Raw genomic sequence first — 27,294 nt, 5'->3', positions numbered from 1 at the left:
CCCGGCGGTATAACCGGGCTAGGGAGTAGGTGGGACCCCTTCCTCTTAAGGTGCAGGAGACAGAACCCACCGATGAGTGGTACACGCTCTGCTCCTCACCCACCCACCTCACACTCATTCTGTAGTGTGGTGTCCACTGTATGTCCTTACTTTTCTTAATCTACCCCTATAGCTCATACTTGTTTCCTAATGCTGTAACTTTAACACTTCTATACTCCCTCTTTGGTCGACCTGTGGCCCATGTCTCTGTATGACTATCTGTGATTGATTGTAATCATGTATCCTTCTTAAAAAATTGAGATTTTTAGGGGAAAGGGCTGGTATCCCTTTGTTTTAGGCCCACAGAATCTCTCATCGACACAAATGACCCAGGACGTGACGATCCTCTGTTTATGAAATATGGCCCTTTAAGCAGAAAGAATAACTGAAATAGATAACTGCAAGCCAGGAAACAGTAGGTGGCGGGGAATGGGCGACCGTCAATCATGAAAGAGACTGTGGGAAAGACAAAATGAAGGCTACTTGACTAAACCCTATAAAAATTAATTATATGAGGAACATGCATCTGCAGTTCAACTCCTGATGTTATGCAGCTGACAAGGAATACAGGTTAGGGTGGGAAGACAGACCAGAGACTCCCCAGCATGCCATGACAAACAAAAGGAAAGCATACGAGCTCGGACGTCGCCTCGAAAAAGGTCCGCGCCAGACAGTGAGTACCCAGGCTGATCTGCGCGAAAAGTCAGCTACTGGGACAAAGAAATTCCACAAACATTTGAATATTTTACAAATTAACATTTGTGGAATCAGGAATAAAAAGACAGAGCTGAAGAAATTATTAAATGAAAAGGAAGTTCACATTGCTTTACTTCAGGAAACCCTGTATAAAAATAGCGATCCATATATTGCTGGTTATACATACTATACCTGCAAATGTGACGACTGCCGTGGTGTTATTACTTATATAAGAAATGACATCATGGGAGATGTTACTTCTAACCCATCACAGAACTCAACTGATGTACAGAAAGTAACCTTATGGCACCTAAATAAGAAATTTACCATTTACAACATTTACAACCCTCCACGGTGTACTATAAACCTAACAGATCTAAACAGTTCCCAATACAACAACACAATAATTGCTGGTGACTTCAATGGCCACTCTCCACTATGGGGATACAAAAATCTAAACAACACAGGAAAAGAACTAGAAAAGCTTTGCAATACAACGAACCTCACCATTTTACAAAATGCAGACTCAGTCCCGACCCTTCTTCACAGAGCTCATATGTCCTTGAGTCATCCCGATCTAACCATCATCTCCTCTGACCTTCTGAATTCTTGTCACATTAAAGTCCTGGATGAAATAGGCAGTGACCATAAACCAATTTTAACACAAATAACAGTTCAAGCACAGAAGAAAACATTTGAGCAGAAATCCAAATGGAATTTCAAGAAAGCAAACTGGGATGTTTTCACAGCAACATTAGATGACCAGCTTCCAAAAATTACAGATACATCAAGTGTAGAACATTTAAACGAAGCCCTCACCAAAGCCATTCTTGCAGCTGCAAAAGCAGGAATTCCAAGAGGTAGTCGACAGAACTACAAACCCTTCTGGAGCAAAGAAATTGAAAAAGCAGTAAATGCAAGAAAGGAAACAAGGAAAAACTTAGAGGAAAACAAAACCATTAAAAACAAGATTGAGTACAATAAAGCATCGGCAATTGTCAAAAGAACTATTAACAACGCTAAAAGAAAGAAATGGGCAGACACATGCGCTAATATTGACCTCAATCAAAATGGGAAAAAAGCATGGGCCTTACTTAATAATCTTAACAATGAAACCCCGAAAACCAACCCAAAGCCCATGAAAACTACAGAAGGAACAATCGTAGATGACCAAAAAAAAGCCATGATCTTCAACAAACATTTTGCTTCAGTAAACAAGGCATCAAAAAGAAGTGAAAAGGACAAAAAATTGATTAAAGACCTTAAACATCAAGAAAAGGCCCCAAAAGCTATCTCATATCTGTTCAAAGAGGGCTTTACCATGTCAGAACTTCACAGAGCTATGAAAAAACTCAAGTTAAGGAAATCCCCTGGACCAGATAAGATACACAATGAAATGCTCCTGCATCTTAGCGTGAGAGGTAAACATATGCTTCTCAAACTTATAAATCTAACATGGGAGACAGGAATAGTACCAAGGGGATGGAAAAATGCTATTATAATTCCAATCTTAAAGAAAGATAAACACCCGACGAAACGAAAAGTTACCGACCAATATCTCTCACCTCATGTGTTGGAAAGATCGCTGAGAGAATGGTAAATAACCGATTATACTGGTGGCTGGAGACATGTGGCCTACTAAATAAATATCAGGCAGGCTTTAGGATAGGGCAAAGAACAGAAGATCAATTGTTTAGATTAAGTCAAAAAATAATTGATGGCTTTCAAGATGGAAAACATACAGTCGCGGTTTTTGTTGATCTCCAACAGGCCTATGACAAAGTATGGAGGAAAGGGTTGTTATCAAAAATGATGGACTACGGAATTGATGGAAATCTCTACTTCTGGATTAAACAATTTCTCAGTAACAGAACAATCCAAACAAAAATTAATAACGGACTGTCAAACAGAGAAGTATTAGAGGAAGGTCTCCCACAAGGATCCTGCCTCAGCTGTACTCTCTTTCTTATTTTATAAATGATCTACCAGAAGTATTACAGACAGAAAAGGCCCTATATGCTGACGATTTAGTTATGTGGTATACTACAAAGCACCTACCAATAGCCTCCAATAGAATAAATGAAGATTTAGAAAGCTTAAACACCTTCTGTGATAAATGGAAATTAAAAGTAAATTGCAATAAAACAGTCTACTCTATATTTACTAAGAGCCATCCTGTTTCCAAGAAAGAAATAACACTCTCCATCCAAGGCCATCGACTCGCGAAAGAAGAAAACCCCACATATTTGGGCATACAGTTAGACAGACAACTATCTCTGAACAAACACACTCAGAATGTAAAAATCAAAGCCACAAGGAGACTCCAGTTACTAAAACGACTAGCCAGTACTAATTGGGGAGCAGACAAAAACTCGCTTCGACAACTCTATTTAGGCTATGTGCGTTCCGTCATGGACTACAATTTAGCCCTCCAAAATGTAGGTAGTAAAAACACACACAAAACCTTGGACAGAGTACAAAACCAAGCCCTTCGCTTCATCTCCGGTGCCCTGAGATCGACACCCACAGCAGCATGTGAAATACATACTAATGTGGAACCACTTGGACTTCGCAGAGAATCAGCAGTGCTTGAAATGGTTGAAAGATACAAACGAAAAGAGGAAAACCATCCAAACAGAATTCTGGCAGAGAAATGGAAACCAAGAACAAGATTAAAACAAAAATCCCTGCTACACAGTGCTAACAACTTGAATGAAAGACACAGACTCCCAGAAAACAGAGAAAAATCTATTTTAATCAGTCAAAAACCTCCATACGCCGAACTAAAACTTCCAAAAATAAAGACTAACCTCGTAGAAGAAACAACAAGAAATAGAAACAAATCAGATATACAAACATTAGCAATGAAGACGATACAAAAATACCCAGACAACTGGATACATGTTTACACAGATGGATCTGCCCACAAAGGAACTAAAAATGCTGGGTATGGGTTTGTAGTAGAATACCCAGATAAAACCTGTGATAAAATCCACAATTCTTGCGGAAGCTCCTGCTCAAACTACGAGGCAGAGGCAGTTGCAATAGAAGCCTCACTGCGACACCTCTCTTCTGTTTTCCAGCTAAACCCTTCAAAACTTCAAAACACTGTCATCTTCACAGACTCCAAATCGGTTCTCCAAGCTCTCGATTTAGATAAACTCTCCTCAACGTTCAATAGTTTAAGATCTCAACTAGATGAATTCCTTACAACACACAGAGTAGACTTATCTCTCCAGTGGATACCAGGACATTCAAATATACCAGGAAATGACAATGCAGACAGACTAGCCAGACTCGGATCAACACTTTTACAACCATCATTTCCAGTATCCTTAGACACAGCGAAACAAATAATCAAAACAAATAAGAGAGAAGAATGGATGAACAGTTGGGCAATGAGCACCACGGGTAGATGTATGTTTTCCCATATGACCACTCCTGTAAAGACTGATTGCCTAAATAAGCTCAGAAGACACCAGCAAAGCATCATCTTTCAACTAAGAACACAACACATACCGCTCAACAACCATTTAAGCAAAATTACAAAAGACACATCCCCCTCCTGCCCCCTATGTCAACACCCCAATGAAACAGTAACACCACCACTTGCTTGAATGTCAACCTCTTGAAGATCTGAGATGCACATTCCTCCCACCAAATCCAAGCATCAGTAACACACTTTATAGTCACCTGGAACAACTACAAAAGACGTCTAACTTCTACGTCATGGCACAAGACCGAAGGGCTAGAGCTCAGGTGGTCGCTGGTTCGGATAAGTAAGTATGTGTGTGTGTGTGTGTGTGTGAGTGTGTGTGTATGCAAACTGGGCATGGTGTAGTGTTAGAGTAGGGGTCGTTTGGGGTAGTGGTTGTATCATTGGGTTGTGTAGTGTGTATTGGACAGTAAGCATTTTTTTCTGTCTCACCATCCTTATTCACCAGACTTGACACTTTTGGACTTTCATTTGTTTGGTCCATGAAGGAGGCAATGAGAGGACATCGCTTTGAAGATGATGAAGAAGCCAAGACAGTAGTAAAAAAATTGGCTCAAAGTTCAGTAAAACTCAGTTTTACGAGGACAGGATACATGCATTTACAAATAGGTGGAGTGTGGCTATCGAGAGAGGCGGAGACTATGTTGAGAACTATTATTTTACTCGACTAATGTCAAGCTTGAATTTGAGGTATGATGCATGCTATTGCCTTAATTTGTTTTAAAGCTATAAGCAGAATCTCAATACTTTTTGACTCAACGTCGAATATATGTAAACTAGCCATAAAGCGTGTCCATATATAATTAATATACATAAATATATATATATTATATATATATATATATATATATATATATATATATATATACATATAATATATATATATATATATACATATAATATATATATATATATAATACATAATATATATATATATATATATATATATATATACATACATATATATATATATATACATACATATATATATATATATATATATATATATATATATATATATATTGTAATATTTGCCACAATGTTGGATTCAAGTCTACTTCGATGTTTCTGACCTTACGGCCGTCGTCAGGGCTGTTATGTGTGTTACATGGGTTTGAGTTGATATGTGTTGCTGTTGATTTTTGAAGTGGGTCCGTAAATTTGTAGTTGATTAGTAGATGTTTTCGTCGATGCAGTCAGCTGTTGTACATCTCAATTTTGGTGTTGAGTTTTTGTTTACATGTGTCTTTCTATTCGATTTTACTTTAAATTCTTACCCTTCAATGTGGATTTTTATATGGTTAATCTTGTGATTGTGTTGTGTTTAATTATCTGAAATCAATTTTAATATCAAACGAACTATTTCTGCGATATTCTCATTTTTTAAAAAGTGGATTTTAAGGTAAAGCCTGATTTTTACCAATATTTTTCTTCAACACATTACGAGAGATTTTTATTCACGACTTTATTTTTAACATCGATGTTTTATTATCAACGCCGTCAACAACCAACGTCTCTTGTTGACGGCATTGAGTCAAATTCACACCAACGGGGTGGAACAAGAAAACAAAGGGCGATACCAGTGTTCACTGGCCACAGACCACATCGCCCCCACCATTACAAACCATCACGACCCCGACCCACATACACAACAATTGATTTAAAACCACGACCATTGCCATTGTCGTTGTCGTCGTCGTTATCGTCAGCACCACCACCATCGTCATCGCTGTCATCTTCCATATCGTTGCCACCACAACCACCATCACCATCGTCGTTATCATCAGCATCACCACCCCCATCCAATTTTATTGCTTTACGACAACAGCGGCGGCGACAACAACAACAACAGCAAAGGAGTACAGATGACGAAAACAATTTGAAATGTGCTCTCCTGAATGCTCGCTCTGTGCGAAATAAAGCTGTGTTAATAAATGATTTTATCGTCGAAAACAAATTGGATTTATTCTTTATTACAGAGACTTGGCTAACATCTTCTGACACTATAACCATAAACGAGGTAATCCCCAGCGGCTATTCATATCATCAAGAAAATAGAGACCAAAGACGTGGAGGTGGTTTGATGTGTGTTTTTAGAGACCAATTGAATATTATCAAACGAGAAAAACAAAACTACGACTCATTCGAATGCATCGAAATTAACTTTAGTCATAATAACAGACATTTTAACGTCGTAACCATTTACAGACCACCACCATCAACTAAAAACAAGAGCACTAATAAAACTTTTCTAAAAGAATTTGAAGACTTTCTCCACGCAAAAAACACCGAGAATGGAGAAATTATTATTCTAGGTGATTTTAATTTTCATGCCGAGATTTCGGACAACTTCACTAAACTTCTAGAAATATTCAATTTCAAACAAAATGTCAAAGGATCAACTCACGAGGGTGGACACACGCTCGATCTCGTTATCACACGGTCTATCGATACTTCCACTCGTGAGATCAGGATCGGAAGCCCAGACATTTCAGACCACCACCCAGTATTTTTTAAGATCAATGTCCCTGTCCCAATTCCAAATCGGCGTACAGTCCGCTATAGAAAAACGAAAGACATAAACCACACCAAATTACTAGACCAAATTCGGGAGTTGGACATAAATAATAACGTTATACATACACACGGCGTTACAGAGAAATTAGATCTCCTCTACACATCACTTAATAATTGTCTGGAAAATCATGCGCCCCTCAAGTCCAGAACGATCGTCCTAAGACCAAATTCCAAATGGTTTACTGCTGAAATACGAAAGGCCAAACATGACAGACGTCATAAGGAAGGTATTTGGCGTAAGTCTGGACTTGAAATTCACAAGCAAATATATAAAAAGCCAAAAATTATACCAACCAACTAATAGTCAGTACCAAGCGGCAATATGTGAAGGACACTCTGATAAAAAGCAAACTCGACTCGAAAAAGCTTTACAACACTGTCAAAGAAATGATCACACCATCGAATACAAATAATCTACCTACAAATACATCTCCAAAAGAACTCTGTGACAAATTCAACACCTTTTTCATTGAGAAAATTTCCAACATCCGACAGGAACTAGACAACGACAGCCCCACAAATCTACATCCCAGCACGACATCACGAGTTGAAACAACAAGCATGACTTCACCAATGAACACAACAACAATGACAAGGCACGTGACATCGCCTGGAAGATCAACATCAACGGAAGAGACATTACAGGAGGACACAACACTTACCTGCACGACACGACCAACTAAATCTATGAACACCCGTTATAAAATGTTAACGTCGTTTGAACCCGTAACAATAGAGGAAGTTAAAAATATTTTGTCAGATATGCCTAATAAATCATGCCCGCTAGATAAAACACCAACTTGGCTCATAAAATCATGTTCAAAGTATCTTGCTCCAGCAATTGCATCTATCGTAAATGAAAGTCTAACGTTGCCCGATTTTCCAAATATGCTGAAACATGCCTTGGTTAGACCCCTGAAGAAAAAAGCAAATCTTGACTGCAATGAGTTAAATAATTTTCGACCTGTGTCAAATTTAAATTTCGTTTCTAAATTAATCGAAAAAGTCGTTGCTGCTCGTATTATTAACCATCTAGAGACGAATGTCTTAAATGTTAAATTTTAATCTGCCTACAAAGCCTCCCATAGCACGGAAACGGCATTACTTAAAGTTTTTAATGATATTGTAAATGATATAGATAATAAAAGTGCTGCGATGCTTGTTTTACTAGATTTAAGTGCGGCATTCGACACTATCGATCAAAATTTACTTTTGACTAGATTACGTGATCAATTTTATATCAGTGGCACAGCTTTGGACTGGTTAAAGGAATATTTGTTTGAAAGAACTCAGTCAGTAATTATAGAAAACCATGTATCAACTCCATCCATATTAACGTGTGGAGTGCCTCAGGGATCTATTCTCGGCCCCCTCCTTTTTACAATGTATACTGCTCCCCTTTCTCATATGTTATCCACTTTTCCCATTGATTTTCATTTTTATGCTGATGACACTCAGCTGTATACAAAACTTAATAATGATTCAGAGCTGTCATCAGTATCTGTTATGGAAAATTGCATTGCTAACATAAAGGATTGGATGAAACTAAACAAACTTAAATTTAATGATGACAAGACGGAAATGATAATTTTTGGAAATAGGTATCAACTCTCAAAAATATCTACAAATGAGATACTAGTGGGTGAAAATGCTATTAAACCTAGTTCTTGTGTGAGAAATCTTGGGGTGTATTTAGATCAAGGGTTATCCATGGAAGATCATGTTAAAAAAATATGCCAATGTTGTAACTATCACATTAGAAACATTGGAAGAATCAGACATTATATTGATGAAGATATTACAAAGATGCTTGTTAATTCGTTTATTACTAGCAGATTAGATTATTGCAATTCCCTTCTCATTGGCTGTCAAAGTAGATTAATTTATCAACTACAAAAAATTCAAAATAAAGCGGCTAGACTTATAAAATTAACGAAAAAAAGAGATCATATAACACCAGTTCTCCAGGAATTGCACTGGCTTCCTGTGAAGTATAGGATAGAATTTAAAATATTGTGCTATGTTTTTAGATGTCTGGATGGATTGGCACCTGAATATTTGCAGGAACTGATTAAAAAATATGAACCCACTCGAAATTTAAGATCATCTCAGTCCCAACTTCTAAAAGTTACCACCTCAAAATCCACTTTCGGTGAGAAAGCCTTTTCATTCATAGCTCCACGCCTATGGAACGCACTTAGTCCTCGGACAAAGTCCTGCGAAAATTTAACATCTTTCAGGAAATGTCTGAAGACTGAGTGGTTCCGCGAGGCTTATTTCTCATAAAATAGATGTTGCTTTGATTTTTGTTTTTTTTATGCATGCTTATTATGTATCATGTAGTGTCGTGATTTTTAATTTTGTTGTTTTTAAACATTTTTATATTTATTTTTATTATGTAAAGCGCCGCAGAGCACGATTGACGTGGATGTTTGGGCGCTATATAAATTCATTATTTACTACTATTTACTACTAAAATATATATATATATATATATATATATATAATATATATATATATATATATATATATATATATATATATATATATATATATATATATATATATATACATATATCTTGTTTACGTCGTAGTTGTCCTTATAATGTTGTTCAATATTTTAAACTCAACTAAGGTACAAAATCATTGACAAACGCATTCCCCTTAATAAGATAACAATGGTTGTTCTCTGTCCTAAATTAATACTAACCTGTCTCAATAAGTCTGCATTCTCCTCTCTCAGTTTTCGAATGGCGTCCCACACTCGGTCCATGGATACTTTCGGATGCCAGTTATAAGATGAAGGGGTGGGAGGGTGGTGACGACCTGAGGTAGAGGTGGGGGTCAAAGCATTTGATATTAATATATATATATTTTTTTTTTTTCATTTAAAATATGACAAAGGTAATTTGATGAAAGAAACAAGAAGTTTACAATTAATTCGATACAACCAGCACCTCAAAACAACAACAACAAAACGAAAACATAACATACCCCCCCCCCCCCCCCCCCCCCGCGAAAACAAAAAGAACAAACAAACCCTAAACATAAAAGACAAGAACAAAAAAAGAAAAAAAAGAAAAAGGAACAAGACGAAATAAACGTGAAATTAAAAAAACAAAAACAACAACACACAAGAAAAAAGAAACCAAGACAAAGCAGACAACAAACAAATCAAAACAAGAAAGCAAATTCTAAAACAAAAAAAAAACAAAAAAAAACAAAACGCAAACATTAAACAAAAACAAAAAAAAAAGAAAAAAAAAAAAGAAACAAACAAAAACAAACCAAAAAGCAACAAGAAAACGGAACAAAATCAAAACAAAAAATATCAAACAAAACCAAAATAATGAAAAAACATCAACACCGTATAAATAACAAACATACAAAAGAACAAAAATGACACAAAACACCAAAGTATATCCACATTAATAATGAACATCAACAAAAACGGCAACATAATACTTTGATTATTGCATGTGAACAATGATAATGATAATCTACGCGAAACTATCATTAATATTATTATCATTATTATTATTATCATTATTATCATTATTATCATTATTATTATTATTATTATTATTATTATTATTATTATTATTATTATTATTATTATTATTATAATTATTATTATCATTGTTGTTATCATCATCATCATCATCACCATCATCATCATCATCATCATCATCATCATCATCATCATCATCATCATCATCATCATCATCATCATCATCATCATCATTATTATTATTATTATTATTATTATTATTATTATTATTATTATTATTATTATTATTATTGTTATTATTGTTATTATTATTATTATTATTATTATTATTATTATTATTATTATTATTATTATTATTATTATTATTATTATTATTATTATTATCATTATTATTACTATTATCATCATTATCATCATAAATATTATCATTACCATTATTGTAATGTAAATTAGTAATGTATATTAGTTATCCCGCGAATAAACACAAATACGAAGACCGACGAGAAACTGGATTAGCTCCCCTCTCCGGCCACTTCACACAGGACTGGCACTTCTCCAATACCCGTCGTGAGAGACAAACGACCATTGCAACACAAATCATGTCTTAGAACCTATTTATTTGACATACATTACATGGTATCAGAAGTGGCGGCATTAGACCTGTAGGTTCCACTGTCTTGAAAGTCACTCACAATGATATTAATACTCAAGAGAAATATGAAGTAGTGAATCTGAAGCAAGAAAATGTGATCTCTGACGAGGCTGCCTTTCCTCTTTAGATTCTGACGTGCTGATAAAAAAATTCCCCAAGATAGTTGAAACAAGTTTCAACTTTGAGCACCCAGTACTAGTCTGGAGTGCATCGGATCTCTACAAAGAATTCGCTAGATTTAGGGACCACAAAGAGATTGTGTTCGCTGGGCCATTGTCCACTCTTACGCCTAAACGAAAAGCCGGTTGGCTTGGAACGTGGATAGGTTCTCAAGGCCGGGAAGTGTATAGGACGTTGCCTTGGAAGTAAGGAGATAAAGATGATTCTTCAAAAGTATTAGCACAATTTGAAGCTTACGTAAGTCCAAGGAAGAACAACAGGATAGCTAGGCACATCTTACGGAAAAGAAAACAGAGGCCTGGAGATAGTTTTGCCATGTTTATTACAGATGGTAATAATGGATTGCGACTACAATGACCCTGATGGCATACTTGTGGATTGCATCATTGATGGGGTGGTAGACGGCAAAGTACAGTAAAGATTGCTCATTGCTAGATAGAGGGGAAGAACTGTCACCAGCCAAAGCAATTAGCATTTGTCAGCAGTATGAGACTTCAAAAAACAATTACGGATTTTACAAAATGGCCGTCCCATTGCTTACGCTTCAAGAGTATTAACCAACACAGAAAAACGCTATGCCCAGATAGAGAAAAAAATGCTATCTATAACATTTGCCTAAAATAAATTCCACTGCTATATAATTGGGAAGGACACAACAGTGACAAATGCCCACAAGCCACTGGAAATGATTTTTCGGAAACCTTTTCACCAAGTCCCTATGAGATTACAAAGGATGATGCTAACTCTGCAGTGGTATGATCTCACTGTTACGTACAGCAAAGGGTCAACAATACAACTATCTGACACCCTGTCCCGTGCATACCTTCCCAATCAAGAGGAGGATCACGCCGAGATGCACTGTATTGACATCAAAAGATTAGTCTTGATAACCGATAACAATTATCAAGAGATACAACAGGCCACAGAAGCTGAACTAGCAGACCTGCTCACTACCATCCTCAAGGGATGGCCTCCCATTCGATCGGAAGCACCTCATTAGATCCAACCATACTGGGTTTCCAGGGCTGAACTCACAGTTGTGGATGGCATCATTCTCAACGACAATCGAATCACTGTGCCTCCTAGCCTCATACTCATACGCCAAATGATAAAACTAATCCACGAGTCTCACCTAGGAGTGGTAAAGCGCAACCAGAGAGCCACGGAGGTCTTGTTCTGGCCTGGAAAGAGTGCGGACATCGAACAAGCCATCAAGAACTGCCCTAAATGTGCCTCTATCCAAATCCAGCAGGCTAAGCTACCTCTTAAGCCAACTCCTCAGCTAGAACTGCCCTTTCGGGAAGTAGCTTGTGATATTTTTGAGTTCACAGGAGAACAGTATCTCATCACAGTTGATTGTTATTCCCGCTTTATCCTAGTCAACAAGCTAACCAACATGTGTGTCTCAACAGTAGTGAACGCCTTGCTACAAATTATATGCATTCATGGCATTCCAGAAGTTATAAGAAAGGACTGTTTTTTGTTTGTTTGTTTGTTTGTTGCTTTAGGTCTCTTCCAACACAATTGAGGTTATATGAGAGACCGCTGAAACAAAAAAACAAGCAATCTAACAAAAATAGTACAAATGTAAATCAAAATCATAACCTAAAGATATCATAAGCTAAATTATAAATAACCAAGAACAAACAGGCAGAAGATTTACAGAAAAAAAAATATCCCCTGTCAAAAATACAATCACAAACCAAAGAAGCAGGATAGGCTAGTAAAGAGAAGAAGAAACGACATCACTATCGGATCGTACACCCATGCGAACATCATAGGTATATGATTCAAGGGTGATGCTCCCATCCAACCACCCGCAGAAAGGACTGTGGTATTCAGTTCCAATCACAGGATTTCAAAACATTCAGCGATAACCTCGGAATATTAAACAAGACTGTCTCTCCGCATTATTAACAAGCCAATGGCCTTGCTTAACGAGGCTGCCAAACTATTAAGCGTCTTTGGAATAAGGGAGCAAACAAGAACCTCGCCATGCTGGATTACAACAGTACTCCTCTAGAAGGACTTGGCCTGTCACCAGCTCAACTCCTTTTACTTATTGACTGCCGTCCCAGAAATAAATTACCCACCACAAACAAATCGCTGCAGCCGATTACAATCACGAAAAATCATGTCCGAGCTCACTTTGCAGAAGAGAAGGTAAAACAGAAATTCTATCAGGATCGAACTGCAAAGTCCCTCCCTGTCCTTTCACCAGGGGAGGAGATAAGAGTGAAGCCTCATCCAGGCACCAAGGAATAGTAGTCTACCTCATTGGTAAAGAAAAATCAGGAAAGATCATATATCCTGCAGAATCCTACCGGCAAAAAAATACAGGATAAATAGTCAACATATCTACCGTTCTACTGCTGAGGCAAACGTGCAACAATCAGATCCTGAACCTGATCACATCGAAGACGCTGATGATCAGGAGTTCTCAGAAGCCACTGCACGAGAAGCAACTAATGGACCAGTAGCTCCTTCGGGAGCGGAAGGCTTCAGAGCTCCAGGGCAACCTAGGACCACGCGCTCAGGGCGAATCATTCGCGCCCCTGAGCGCATGGACCTTTAAATTGTGGTATTACTACAGTTGTATATATTGTACATACTTTTAGGGGGGGGGGGGGTTAATGTAAATTAGTTATCTCGCCAATAAACCTACGAAGACCGACCCGGAACTGGATTAGCTCCCCACTCCTCCCACTTCGCACGGGACTGGCACTTCTCCCCTAAATCACGCGTGAGACAGACGACCTTCGCAACACAAATCAGATTTGTTAGTCTTAGAACCTATTTATTTGACACACATTATTATCATCATTATTATCATCGTCATCGTCAACATCATTACTATTATTATTACTATTTTAATTGTTAATTGTTATTAGGATAATTGATATTATTATTAACTACTACTACTACTACTACTACTACTACTACTACTACTACTACTACTACTACTACTACTATTATCTTCATTGTTATTACTATTATTACTATTATCATCATCATTATTATAACTACTATTATTATCATTATTACTATTATTATTATTATTATTATTATTATTATTATTATTATTATTATTATTATTATTATTATTACTGTTATTACTACTAGTATCACTATTATAATTATCTACTAAGAATTAAACTTAACCAGAAAACAATCTACATATAATAATTTTGATTTTCTTTACTTACCCGCTGAATTCTTGTAGGATACTCCGAAGTGGAAAAACTATTGATCTGACGAGGTTTGGTTTCGGGACAAAATGATATAATATAATAAACCAGTTGTAAATTTAGCCCACGCAAAGATTCGCGATGCAGGTCAGTGATTCAATTCAAATCGGCCTTTTTCTTCTTCTTCTTCTTCTTCTTCTTCTTCTTCTTCTTCTTCTTCTTCTTCTTCTTCTTCTTCTTCTTCTTCTTAGTTTTATACACATTGCTACCGATTCAATAGAGTGATTTTCATTTGGATTTTATAGTATTATTCGGCGTACGGGATGGCACGTATACTGCACAAAAACTCTTTTGTTTGCACCAATGACCTTGATCAAATGCTAGTAATTTTCTCTCTCTCTCTCTCTCTCTCTCTCTCTCTCTCTCTCTCTCTCTCTCCCTATATATATATATATATATATATATATATATATATATATATATATATATATATATATTCATATATATGGGGTTTATGGTCAAATTAAAACAACGCGATTTGTAAAAAATACAGTAATTCTGTTTCAAGGTCGAATTCTTATTTGGGAAAACCGTTCATGGCGTTGCTATTCTCAATTTAGAGGGTGAGGGATATATATATATATATATATATATATATATATATATATAGAATACAAATTGTGACTCACATTTTTTGTGGCCGAAACGTTCGTTTCTGTGTCTCTTTACACAATGATTACGCCGACTGAGGACGTGTAAAGAGACACAGAAACAAACGTTTCGGCCACAAAAATGTGAGTGACAATTTGTATTCTATATTAGCTCTAACCATCATTATCGAGCACTTTTGTACCTACGAGTACCCACCAACACTCATATATATATATATATATATATATATATATATATATATATATATATATATATATATATATATATCCCTCACCCTCTAACTTGATGTTAGCAACGTCATAAACGATTTTTTTTTAAAAGAGAAAGAAAATAGCATCGTAGCACAAAACATGTACTTTATATTTTTCCACCTTTTCTACTTGAAAATCTAAAAATTAGTCATTTTTATGAGATAAAAATGTAGTCGCCATACATTCAACAATACTCTTCAACAGTCGTAACGTCACTTCCTTCCTAATGACGCATGGTAAACTAGTAACACTGGCTCTAAACTATCGGAACAATGGCGGACGGGTGGCGTGACATCAGACTACTGAATCCTATTTGCCCTCATACTCCAAAATCCTTTAACTCTCACCTTACCAGCCATTTTCGGGGTTTTCCCCAAAACTTCAGACCCAACGAACACAAAAATAGATTCGTTATCATCCGAACACAATAGCAGTAAGTTCTTGCGAGAAATAATTTCTTTAGCAAAATATGCTCTATCTACAACACACTGTTCATTCTCTTTAAATTTTATGATGTACAAAAGGAATTTGAATAAGAAAAATGTTGGTAGTGTCGTAGCGAATGTGACGATTTTAATATAGTTGGTGAGGAGAGGGTTAAATTATGCACTCTAGCATCAACTTTCGAACAGTTCGAATAATATATATAATATATATATATATATATATATATATATATATATATATATATATATATATATATAATGTATTTTATCATTGAACGGTAGAAAAGGTCGTAATCTTGTCGCTCAGTCTTCAGTCTTTGGATCAGTGAACCGAAACAACAAGCGATCGCATTGCCTCTATAGAAGATTTCGTAAAAGCGTGCCACTCCATTAAACAGGGGCTATGCAGTGCAGCAACGAATTCAATCATTTGAAGGACGAATTTTCTGGCCAAAGTGTTAAAATTTTTAATCTGTGTTTATTTCCAGAAATAAATAACAAAGTGAAATTGAATATAAGCTTCAATTTAACTACAAAAACAGATCAGATGAACGTTTCGGGTCTCCCCTTTATCAACTAAACAGGATAAATGAGGTAATGATAATATGGTAGTGGCGTTTATACAATTATTATCTTATTCATCTGTAGTCTTTCATTCATCCTGTTTTGTTGATAAAAGGGAAACTCGAAACGTTCATTTGATCTGTTTTTGTAATTAAATTGAAGCTTACATTCAAATTCTATTTCACTTTGTTATTTATTTCTTCGAGCATCGAGCAGCAACATTTACAGTAGTGCAGCAACATGAAATTATTGGAATGATTTTTTAAATCTAAAAAAAAATAGAAATAAAAATCCCTTTATTCATCCTGATGGGGAAATTTGTCTTTAGGGTCTATTCCAAGGGGAGACTGGAATCACCCATGCGTGTTCTACCGTTAACTAAAAGCCTGACACTAGAAGCCTCTAAGACTAACAGTTTGATTTTTCTTTTTTTCTTTTTTAGCTTTGTGCAGCGTTAACTAAAAGCCTGGCACTAGAACCCTCTAAGACTAACAGTTTGATTTTTTAAATTTTTTTTATAGCTTTGTGCAGCGTCTATCTAGTGAGTTGTCGTTTGTAGAGCTCAAGGAGACGAGTGATCCCATTGGTTGAAATGTTGAATACAACTCACAATTTGCTTTCAAGGGGCAGCGTGGCTCAGTGGTACGGTCTTTGCTTCCTACCCGAAAGGTACCGAGTTCAATCATCCGCCGCTGCGTTGTGTGGCCTTGAGCAAGTCACCTCGCCCTAGTTTACTTTGCGGCGCTGCTTTGCGGCCGACGCCTGGGTTATTCCAGTCTTCCCTTGGAATAGACCCTAAAGACAATTTTTCCCTTGGGGATGAATAAAGAGAATTTTTATTTTTTTATTTTTTTTTTCTTTTGTGGCCAAAGGCTTGTCTTTTGATGTCATTTTTTGGTCAATGTCAGGCTATAAGTTAACGATGGCTACGGTTGAACCCATGAACTCCAGAAGTCGGGGAGAGCGGTTCAAGATAGACATAGAGTCTGATACCACTTTTTTTTCTTTTGAGTGATGGATAGCTCTCACAGTAGCGCTTTTCTCTCCTCGGATAGGCAGAGTCGTCGTACCAGTAAGGTCGTGGGTTCGAGCCCCCATCACCGCGATGTTTTTTTGTTGTTTTTTTTAATTCTCTATTGTCTTCCGGCACTTTTCTATTCACTTCATTCCTTGTTGTTAATAACCCATGCAGCACCTTCCGGCAATAAAGACCGTACCGCTGATCCACACTGAATTCTTTATTAATAAATAAATAAATAATAAATTGAGCTTTTATATAGAGCAATATCGACTAAACGTGCTCAAAGCGCTTTACAAGGGGTCCCTAGCCAAGATCAACACTTAACATGTAGGACGAGACATGACGCCTAGTAGGCGATATTACAATTTTTTTTTCGGACAGAGACAACGCTGTTAACGGCCAGGTACTCATTTTACACCCGAGTACGGTGAGAGAGAGAGAGAGAGTAAAGAGCCTTTTACAAGGTCTCAACTATGCGCTGAGCGAGGCTCGAACCCAGGACCTTCCAATCCGAAATTGAGTGTCATACTACAAGACCACATAGCCGCACATATTCTCGATGATAAATGAAAACATAAAGTCGTTCTTAATATCGAGGTATATTATCATAATAGGTAAAAAGTAGTCCTTCACAACCATTAGCAGTGCTGCCAACTTGAAATTTCAAGAAATCGTAGCTCCCAATGAAAAGAAAAAAAAAAAAAAGAAAAGTCACGTTAAAGGGGGGGGGGGGGGGGGGGGAGCGACACTAAAGGGTCATTATTTATTTTTAACTTGATGAAATATCCTAAACTTCTATGCACAGTGAAAATGTATATGTTTGGGAAGGATGATTGCATATAATATTTTTCGAAAAAAGTTGCCCGTTGCTATGGAAACGACGCCATATTGGAAAATAAACAACAAATCTTAAAAAGTGAAAGGCTTTTTTTGTTTATCAACACATTGCCATAATATTTTGTCCAGAGGTAGAAAAAAGGAAAATAAAGAGGCTCTGAAAGCCGGATTTTTAATTTTTTAATTAGAAACTTAAAAAATTAAGTTCAAACTTATTACTCGATTCTTCCCCTTGAAAAAGGTTACATAATTTCAAATTACTCATAAATTAATAAATTCAAAATTCATCAATTTTAGTGTCGCTCCCCCCTTAAATAGCTTTACAAATAAATCATTTGCCCTCAGCATGATCCAAAAATTCTCCAAAGTCCTTTTAAAAGAATCAAAACAACCAAAATTTCCTTCCCAACAAGATTTATTGAGTTAAAGAGGCGAATGCAGTCCAGTGGCTTGAGCCAAAATCAGTATTTCCACGAATTATTCGCAGTTCTAGGGAGGTCTGTATTATTAGTATGTTGGTACGTTATACTTCCGGATGGCAATGTTGTGAGCTTTTTAGCCTAGTGCATACTATATATAGATGGTACGAAATTGATGTCACTCAGCTCTTTGTTATTGTTTTTAAGATGCCCATTTTAATTATTAGTTCTCACCAAATTACCTCACTCATCTTATAAACGTTCAAGGTTACACACACAGTTTTATGTATATTGTTTTTATATCCGGTTGGCGGATGTTGTGAGTATTTTACTTAAACGCATAGCATCAATATGTGTTGTAACTTTTAACGTTGAAAGCCTGTCTGGTTGAGAGAATCTAGTGATTTTAGACGATGACAGAAGGCAAATTTGAAAACAGCTATAGGGAATGAGATTAGCGGAAGAGTAGCGTCCCTTGATTGGACGTCACTCATAGTCTGTGACGTCACCGGCGGAAAAGTTATTAGCGAGAGAACGTCATGTTGGTTGTGCGCATGGTCTCTCGTCCACGCGGAATCGAGGACGAGAGACGCATGCGCACAAACAACATGACGTTCTCTCTCTAATAACTTTTCCGCTGGTGACGTCACAGACTATGAGTGACGTCCAATCAAGGGACGCTACTCTTCCGCTAATCTCGTTCCCTATAGGGGGATAGAAGACACATTTAGTGCCCCCCTGCCCACTATGGAGGTCAGGAAACCCACCCAGAACCCGACGTGTACATTAAATATAAGCAAATAAGTGCAAGTCATCGACATTGCGAAGTGGGTTAGCGTCGTTTGTTTTGTGTTGTTCCCTTATTTATGAGTCACATTTACTCCCTTTATCTTTCTCTCCATTGGGTAAGCTTCTAATATTATTTCAACAGTCATTTATTTCAACAAAAAGCAGGCTATTTCGACTAAACAGATAAATATTCTATCAACACTGTTTAACCAGTTAGCTTTCGTAATCTGGGAAAAAACAAAAAACAAAACATGTAGGTATTTGAAAATGAGGTCAGAAAATCCAGTCTTCAAATATTGATAGATTTAACCCTCTCCTTACGACTCATAGGAAAATCGTCACATTCGTTACGAAGCAACCGACAATTTTCTCATTCTGATTTCTCTCATACATCACAAAATTCAAAGAAATGCTTTGATTACAGCTATAAATACTAAACACTGTGTTGCTGAACTCACTTTTACTTTTTGTTTGTGTAAAAAAAAGTCTATTCTTGCGTTGAGTGGGAGTGACTTTTCGGGGAAAATTCTAAAAATAGCTGGTAAGGAGAGAGTTAAACGACATTCATCTTGGAAAATCTGTCAAGCCTGGGACTTCGCAAAGTCCCATGGTTTAGAGTTTTTGCCGAGATGAAGATTCATTTAAATCAATCGAGATTTGAAGGACGATTTTTATGGCCAAATTTTAAAATATATGTTGGGTTTTTTTTCAGAGTATAGCAGCTAACTAGTTTATGTGGAACTAAAATTAAAAAAAAAAAAAACACCTCTCTTACTGATATGGCTAAGATGCTTCTACATCATGTTGTTTGTATGTTTGTTTTTAAGGGTTTTACGGCGCTTGCTTCAAAATGTGGCATTCATTGGCTTATACTGCATGACTTTCTGGCGATTTTGCGGCAAGACCCCCATTTCATCTCTTTCCTTGATTTTTTACCTTTTGTTCAATTTAGTGACACATTTCAAAACGCTCTCATTCTTTTAATTTTAAACGTAGCTTTCTGTCTATCCACAGCAACTTAGAAATAGTATTGATTGGTAAACACAAGAAATTTGAAGGAGATAGACTGAAAACTTTTTTTAAATGAATTTTTGAAATTGTATTAAAAAGCCCAGGGCTCAGGCATCTGACCGCTTGGTTAGTCCCAGGGCTGAAAGAGTTAAGGTCATATCAGCGCCGGTAAAAAGGAAGAAAATGGGATCGTAAAAATTTCTAGAATTACAATTAAAGCATCCAAGAATAAGGCAGACAAAGGGGAATTGGTTCAAATATGGAACAGATGTAGATTCCAAGAGCACACTATCAGTGTACTAAGTTTGAGATCACCTAAAAGTCTCATCCATACACGAGCACAGGTCCCTATGAAGAGGAAGACACTCTAATGTTTACAAATCATATATCATAATACAAAAACATAACATAACACAGTGCATAACAGAGAAATGATTTACAAGGGGAAAAATATCATCTCCCAAAACTAAGTATACATTTGACTGTTTCCCTCCCATCCAGGGTATCCGGGTAGGGCCAGGACAAAACCAAGTAATCTCATTCCAAGACAAAGACAGAAAGCATGTTGCAAAACAGACATAGGGGGATAGAAGACACAGTATGGGAGGTCAGGAACCCCACCCAGCTACACCGTGTTAAAATAGGGTTCAACAGTCGTGACGTCACTTCCCTCGAAATGACACATATTAACTTAGTAATTGGTTCTAAACTATCGGAACAATGGCGGACGCCCTTATGAAATACTTCTTCGACAAACATAAAAGTGTATCCAGAGGAGAAAAAACATTTTAAATCTGATCATGTTTTGACTTTTATACATTCTGATCACATGGCATGTGAAAAAATTCTAGCCAGCATGAAGAATAAAAAAAATACCGATTTTCTTCGTTTAGAACCATGCTGCTAGTTGCTGGGCGGACAAGACATCAGGACTACTGAATCCTATTATGACGATAAAATGAAACGCACTAGTGATGCCAATGAATACTCTTTGGGTTTCGTATGAAACATAATTTTATTAAATTATTGTTCTCATGAATTACCTTAAGTGTTCCGTTCGATTTAGTTGTTACTACCGATTGAGTACACATCACTGGGTTGGGAGGGGGGGGGGGCATCAATGAAAGTAAGATAGCTGTCTTTATCTATTACTACTTGTTGCGTACGCAGAACTGGGGAGGGCGTGGGAGGGGGGGTGGCATCGATGAAATTAGGGTAGCTGTTTTTCTTTAGTAGTACTGCTTGTTGAGTGCACAGAACTAAGGAGGGGGGGGGGGGCATCAATGAAGATAGGGTAGATACTCAAATTGAGGTGACGATGAAACAAAGCTACTTGAACTGAGTTCCATATGAAACAAGGTTTCTCGAATTGAGTTGTCGATGAAACATGGTTACCTAAATTGAGTTGTCATTAATATAACAGGGCTACTTGAATGAAGTTGTCGATAAAATGTTACTTGATTCGAGTTGGAGATGAAACAAAGTTATTTAAATTGGTTTGTCGATGAAACAATGTTGGTCCAGTTGATTTATCGATGAAGCAAGATTAACCGAGTTGAGTTGAGTTGAAACAAGTTCAGCTAAGTTGATTTTTCAATGAAACAGAATAGCCTACATTGAGCTGTCGATAGAACAGGGCTAACTGAATTGTGAATGAAGTTGTCAATGAAACACGGTTAGTCGAGTTGTGATATCAATGAAACAATGTTAGCCGAGTTGTGATATCAATGAAACAATGTTAGCCGAGTTGTGATATCAATGAAACAAGGTTAGCCGAGTTGTGATATCAATGAAACAATGTTAGCCGAGTTGTGATATCAATGAAACAAGGTTAGCCGAATTAAGTTAATGATGAAACAAATTTACCTGAATGGAATTGTCGATGTAACGAGGCGTCCCCAAACTTGTAGCATTCCTTCCACTTGCTCCCTCCTCCTTTAGATACAATAATGAATAAATGCGTCGTCCAATAAATCTCCTTCGCATTTCGGTCTAGACCAATTACTTAGTCCATCCGGATATTATCAAATTACACCGAGAGTTTTGTCCCAAAGTACACTACACACGAGATGGTCACTGCCATCTTGCTTCCAATAGGCTTCAACAGTTGTGACGTCACTTCCCTCGTAATGACGCATAATAACAAGAAATGAAGTGAGTAGGAAAGTAGTAACTTAGTAGCTGGTTCTAAACTATCGGAACAATAATAGCGGACGCCCTTATGAAATACTTCTCCGACGAGCATAACTAGTGTATCCAAAGGAGAAAAACATTTTAAATCTGATCATGTATTGACTTTTATACATTCTGATCACATGACATGTCAAAAAGTTCTAGCCAGCATGAAGAATAAAAATTACCGATTCTCTTGTTTAGAACCAAGCTGCTCGTTGCTGGGTGGACATGACATCAGACTACTGAGTCCAATTGGGCGGAGTAGAAAGAAAAATTAAAATCAAATAAAAAGAGAATCCTGCCAAAACTATTTGATCTCAGCAAAGGCAGTTACAGAGAGTATAATGTTACCTCGTTGTATGAACTCTCCAGTGATATGAAACAACAAAGATTGTGTTATTTCGCCAGATGCGTAGTAGCTGAGGGAGGAAACACCCAATTAGCAGCAATATTTCCACTCGAGGGAAATAATTTTCAACTAACAAACACCGGAGTTGTAGGTTTTATCTAAAAAACGCCTGTGTTGTGACGTTGATGAGTAACTTGGTATGATGTTTGAGTCCTTCTGTTGGGTTTCCATTTTTATCCTTGTCTATTTTTATTTTTCTTCTTTCAGTAGCCAGTAGGTTGTGACGGAACCCTTGCCCTGTGGAGAAATGAGACCGTCATTATGGTGTCTTGGTGGGTCGTTTTTGTTTTTAAGGGTTTTACGGCGCCAGTAAAAAGTGAAGATATGGGATAGTAAAAAGTTCTAGAATTACAATTAAAGCATCCAAGAAAAGGTAAGACAAAGGGGAATGGTACAGATAGGGAATTGGTATAGATTCCAAGAGCATGCGATCAATGTTCTTAGTTTGAGATAACCTATAAGTCTCATCCAGACGCGAGCACAGGTCCCTACTAGGAGCAAAACACTCAAATCTTTACATTATAAATTCAAAACAACAAATATAATAATAATACGTAACAGAGAGATGATTTACATTTAAAAAAATATAATCTCCCAAAACAATAACTATATATTTCACTGTTTCCTTCTCAGCCAGGGTATACATAATTTCTTTAGCAAAACATGCTCTACTCTTCATTTTCTTGATGATTTGATGATGTTCAAAAGAAATTTGAATAATACAAATGTTGGTTGTATTGTAACGAATGTGACGATTTTCCTATAGATAGCATGCGCTTGTCGAAGAAGCTCATAACATTGCCATCCGGAAGTATAACGGACCAAACACACAATCTGTGTGTATCAATGAACGTTTATAGTCAGGTTAATACAGTTCAGTGAGCATTACTCATAAACGCGGATGGCAAAAAACAATAACAAAGACCTGAGTGACGTCATCTTCGAATTATCTATAGTTGATAAGGAGAGGGTTAAGAATTATTGACAAGAATAGATCATCTCATCTCAAATTAATCAATATCTAATCTTTTAAAAATAATTATTGTATATAATGAAAAAAAAACGCTTTAAAGGATTAGCTTTTATATAGCGCAATATTCACTAAACGTACTCAAAGCGCTTTAAAAGGGATCCCTAGACAACAGCAACACTTAACATGTAGGACGGGACATGGCGCCTGTTAGGCGATAATACAATTTTTTCAGACAGAGACAATACTGTTAACGACCAGGTACTCATTTTACACCTGAGTACGGTGAGAGAATGTGATTAAAGAGCCTTTTCCAAGGACTCAACTCGGCTGTTTGTTGTTGATTTTAGACCGCCAGTTTGGGTGTTTAGTTCTCACCAAAATAAATCAATCAGACTAAAACGTACGAATTTACACTTAGTTTTGTACGTTAACATACGGGTTACCTGACTGCCAGATGATGAGAGTACATATTTAATAGGGAATGAGATTAGCGGAAGAGTAGCGTCCCTTGATTGGACGTCACCTTATAGAGAGAACGTCAACATGGTTTTGCGCATGCGTCTCTCTCGTCCTCGCATTCGGTGAAGTGTCTCATGCCGCTTTCACCGGAAGCGAGGACGAGAGACGCATGCGCAAAACCATATTGACGTTCTCTCTCTAATAACTTCTCAGCCGGTGACGTCCAATCAAGGGAAGCCACTCTTCCACTAATCTCATTCCCTGTACTCATGAGTCTTCCTTGCCAGATAAAGCATACGTACCAACACGCATAAACTATGGATAGACAGAGCGAAGATAACGTCGCTCAGGTCTATGTTACTGTTGCTTTTTTTTTTGTTTGTTGTTGACATCTATGCTTTTGAGTAATTCTCGCCGAACTGTATTATCCAGACTATAAACGTTCATGGTTACACATAATTTTGTGTGTTGGTCCGTTATACTTCTGGATGGCAATGTTGTGATTTTCATGGCCAATCGCACACGATAGATAGTTTGCGCTTGGCTAAGAAGCTCATAATATTGCCATCCGGAAGTATAACGGACCAACACACAAAACTATGTGTAACCATGATTTTTATAGTCTGGTTAATACAGTTTAGTGAGATGCACCCACAAACGTGGATGGCAAAAAACAATAACAAAGACCTAAGTGACGTCATCTTCGAACTATCTATATTAATATGTAACCTTTTTCTTAAACATTTATAATATAATATAATCTGTTAGATGGACTTTAGTGAGAACTAATCACTCAACTAGTGGTCTTTAAGAAAACAACAACAGAAAAAAAGCCGCGTGTCGTCAACCTCATTCATTTTATTTTGATGCTATGCGTGAAAGTAAAATACTCACAACATCTGCCAGCCAAATCAAAGATACCAACACACAAAATAGTGTAACCTTAAACATTTATAGTCTGATTGACATAATTTAGTGAGAATTTAATCGTTAACTCTTTCCTTACCAATCATTTTCAGTATTTTCCCCAAAATGGCAGGCTTACCCAGGGGAAAAATTTATTTTTTAAAACTCAAACAAGCTCTCTACAAAACAACTTTATGTTCTTATTGATTAAACAAAGATTATTCTTCAAAGTTTGTGATGTACAAAAAATATGAGTAAAAAAAAAGTATATTGTGTCGTAACAAATGTGACGATTCTGCTGTGGATGGTAATGAGAGGGTTAAAATGCTATCTATAAACAACAATAACGAGCCGACTGACTTCAGCCTCATTCATTATATAGATAGAACGAAATATTCATTTATTTGTTTGTTTGTTTCTTTAGTTATTTATCCATTTATTTATTTATCTTTTCGACTTTAACTTGTCATGTGGATACAATTGTTTCCATTAATTTCATGAATTTGTAGACCGTTTGTAAATGTTGACAAGTAAAATGCAATGACATCTGAAACAATGTAAAATCAGAGACTTATGTATGATTATTATCGTTGTTGCTTTCATGATTATTTTTGTCATTAATATTTCATTGTACTATGAACTTTGTACATTTATGATTCATTCGATCATGACCAGCATTCAATTACCAGCAGTATTCTATGATAGTATTTTTTGATTTTACATTGCCGTATTGATACATTTTTTCCTGACATTCAAAGTTGTGTAAAACTGTCTGTGAATGACACAATGCAAGCTAGAATAAGATTCTGTAATTATAAAACTATTGCATAAGGCATTTAAAGGATAATTCCTATTAAGCCTTTAGTAAGATAAGATAAGATAAGATCAGATAAGATAAGATAAGATAAGATTTTGTCATCCGCGTTTATGATTAATTCTCACTAAACGGTATTAACCAGACTATAAACGTTTAAAGTTACACATAGTCTTGTGTGCTGGTCGTTATGCTTCCGGATGGCAATGCTGTGAGCTTCTTAGCCAAGGGCATACTATCTATACAGCTTTACCTTCATTCGACAGCCTCGTAACTCCAATACAAACGTTCCATAGAGATCCAGAACTTTCTTTTGTGTCTGGACTTACGTGAATCTTTAAGGCTAGGACAGAAGGCATTGGCAAGTTATAGTTATAGAATGAACGTTTGGCATGTGCGATGATGATGATATGATGATAATGATGACGACGACGACGACGACGACGACGGACGATGATTGATGATGATGATGATGATGATGATGATGATGATGATGATTATGACGAGGAGGAAGAGGATGATGATGGATGATGATGATGATGATGATGATGATGATGATGATGATGATGATGATGATGATGTGGTACTGATGACGATGATGATGATGATGATGATGATGATGATGATGATGATGATGATGATGATGATGATGATGATGATGATGGTATTGATGACGATGATGATGATGATGATGATGATGATGATGATGATGATGGTATTGACGACGATGATGATGATGATTGTATTGATGACAACGACGACGACGATGATGATGGTGATGATGATGATGATGAAGATGATAATAATGAATGAAGATGGTGATGATAACAATAATTATAAAACTAATACTATATTCCCCTCGCATACAGGATCAGGACAAAACAAAGGGATATCATTCCAAGACAAAGGCAAAGCAATATAGCAAAAAAAAAAAAACCAAAAAAACCCAACCCCCCCCCACTCCCAAAAAAACAAAGAAACAAAACAAAACAAACAAGAACCAAAAAAACAAAAAACAAAAACAAAAAAGAAACAGATATAGGGGGATAAAAGACACTGAAAAGTGTGGTCTTCACCCACTATCGGAGGTCTAAAGACGCCACTCAGAATTCATATTGATTACTAAAAAAAAAGAAAGTAGTCCTTCAGAGCCATTGGGCTCGTGGATCCATCCGAAGTTTTCCCTTTCTATAGTGTGAAACGGAAAAA

General features: G+C 36.6%; 1 protein-coding gene and 1 long non-coding RNA gene across 3 annotated transcripts in view; both read right to left on the bottom strand.

The window, feature by feature from the left end:
• Positions 1 to 22,335, bottom strand: part of LOC144960850 (uncharacterized) — a 77,912-nt gene extending 55,577 nt beyond the window's left edge. Inside the window, exon 1 of the long non-coding RNA XR_013642957.1 lies at positions 22,216 to 22,335. This is a non-coding gene — a long non-coding RNA (uncharacterized LOC144960850). The remainder of the gene's footprint in view (positions 1 to 22,215) is intronic.
• The window catches only part of LOC144960846 (atrial natriuretic peptide receptor 1-like), a 169,566-nt gene continuing 163,608 nt past the window's right edge, over positions 21,337 to 27,294 (bottom strand). For both annotated transcript variants that reach the window (XM_078894225.1, XM_078894226.1), the window contains one exon: positions 21,337 to 23,170. In XM_078894225.1, coding sequence (XP_078750351.1) covers positions 23,123 to 23,170 — 48 coding nt within the window. In that variant the 3' untranslated portion in view covers positions 21,337 to 23,122. The remainder of the gene's footprint in view (positions 23,171 to 27,294) is intronic.

The sequence above is a fragment of the Berghia stephanieae genome, chromosome 15, assembly GCF_034508935.2.
Source record: "Berghia stephanieae isolate SIO BIC M18660-M18661 chromosome 15, UCSD_Bste_1.3, whole genome shotgun sequence".
Lineage (NCBI taxonomy): Eukaryota > Metazoa > Mollusca > Gastropoda > Nudibranchia > Aeolidiidae > Berghia > Berghia stephanieae.
Note: the sequence above shows the minus strand (reverse complement) of the source record. Positions and strands in the feature narration are given on the sequence as shown.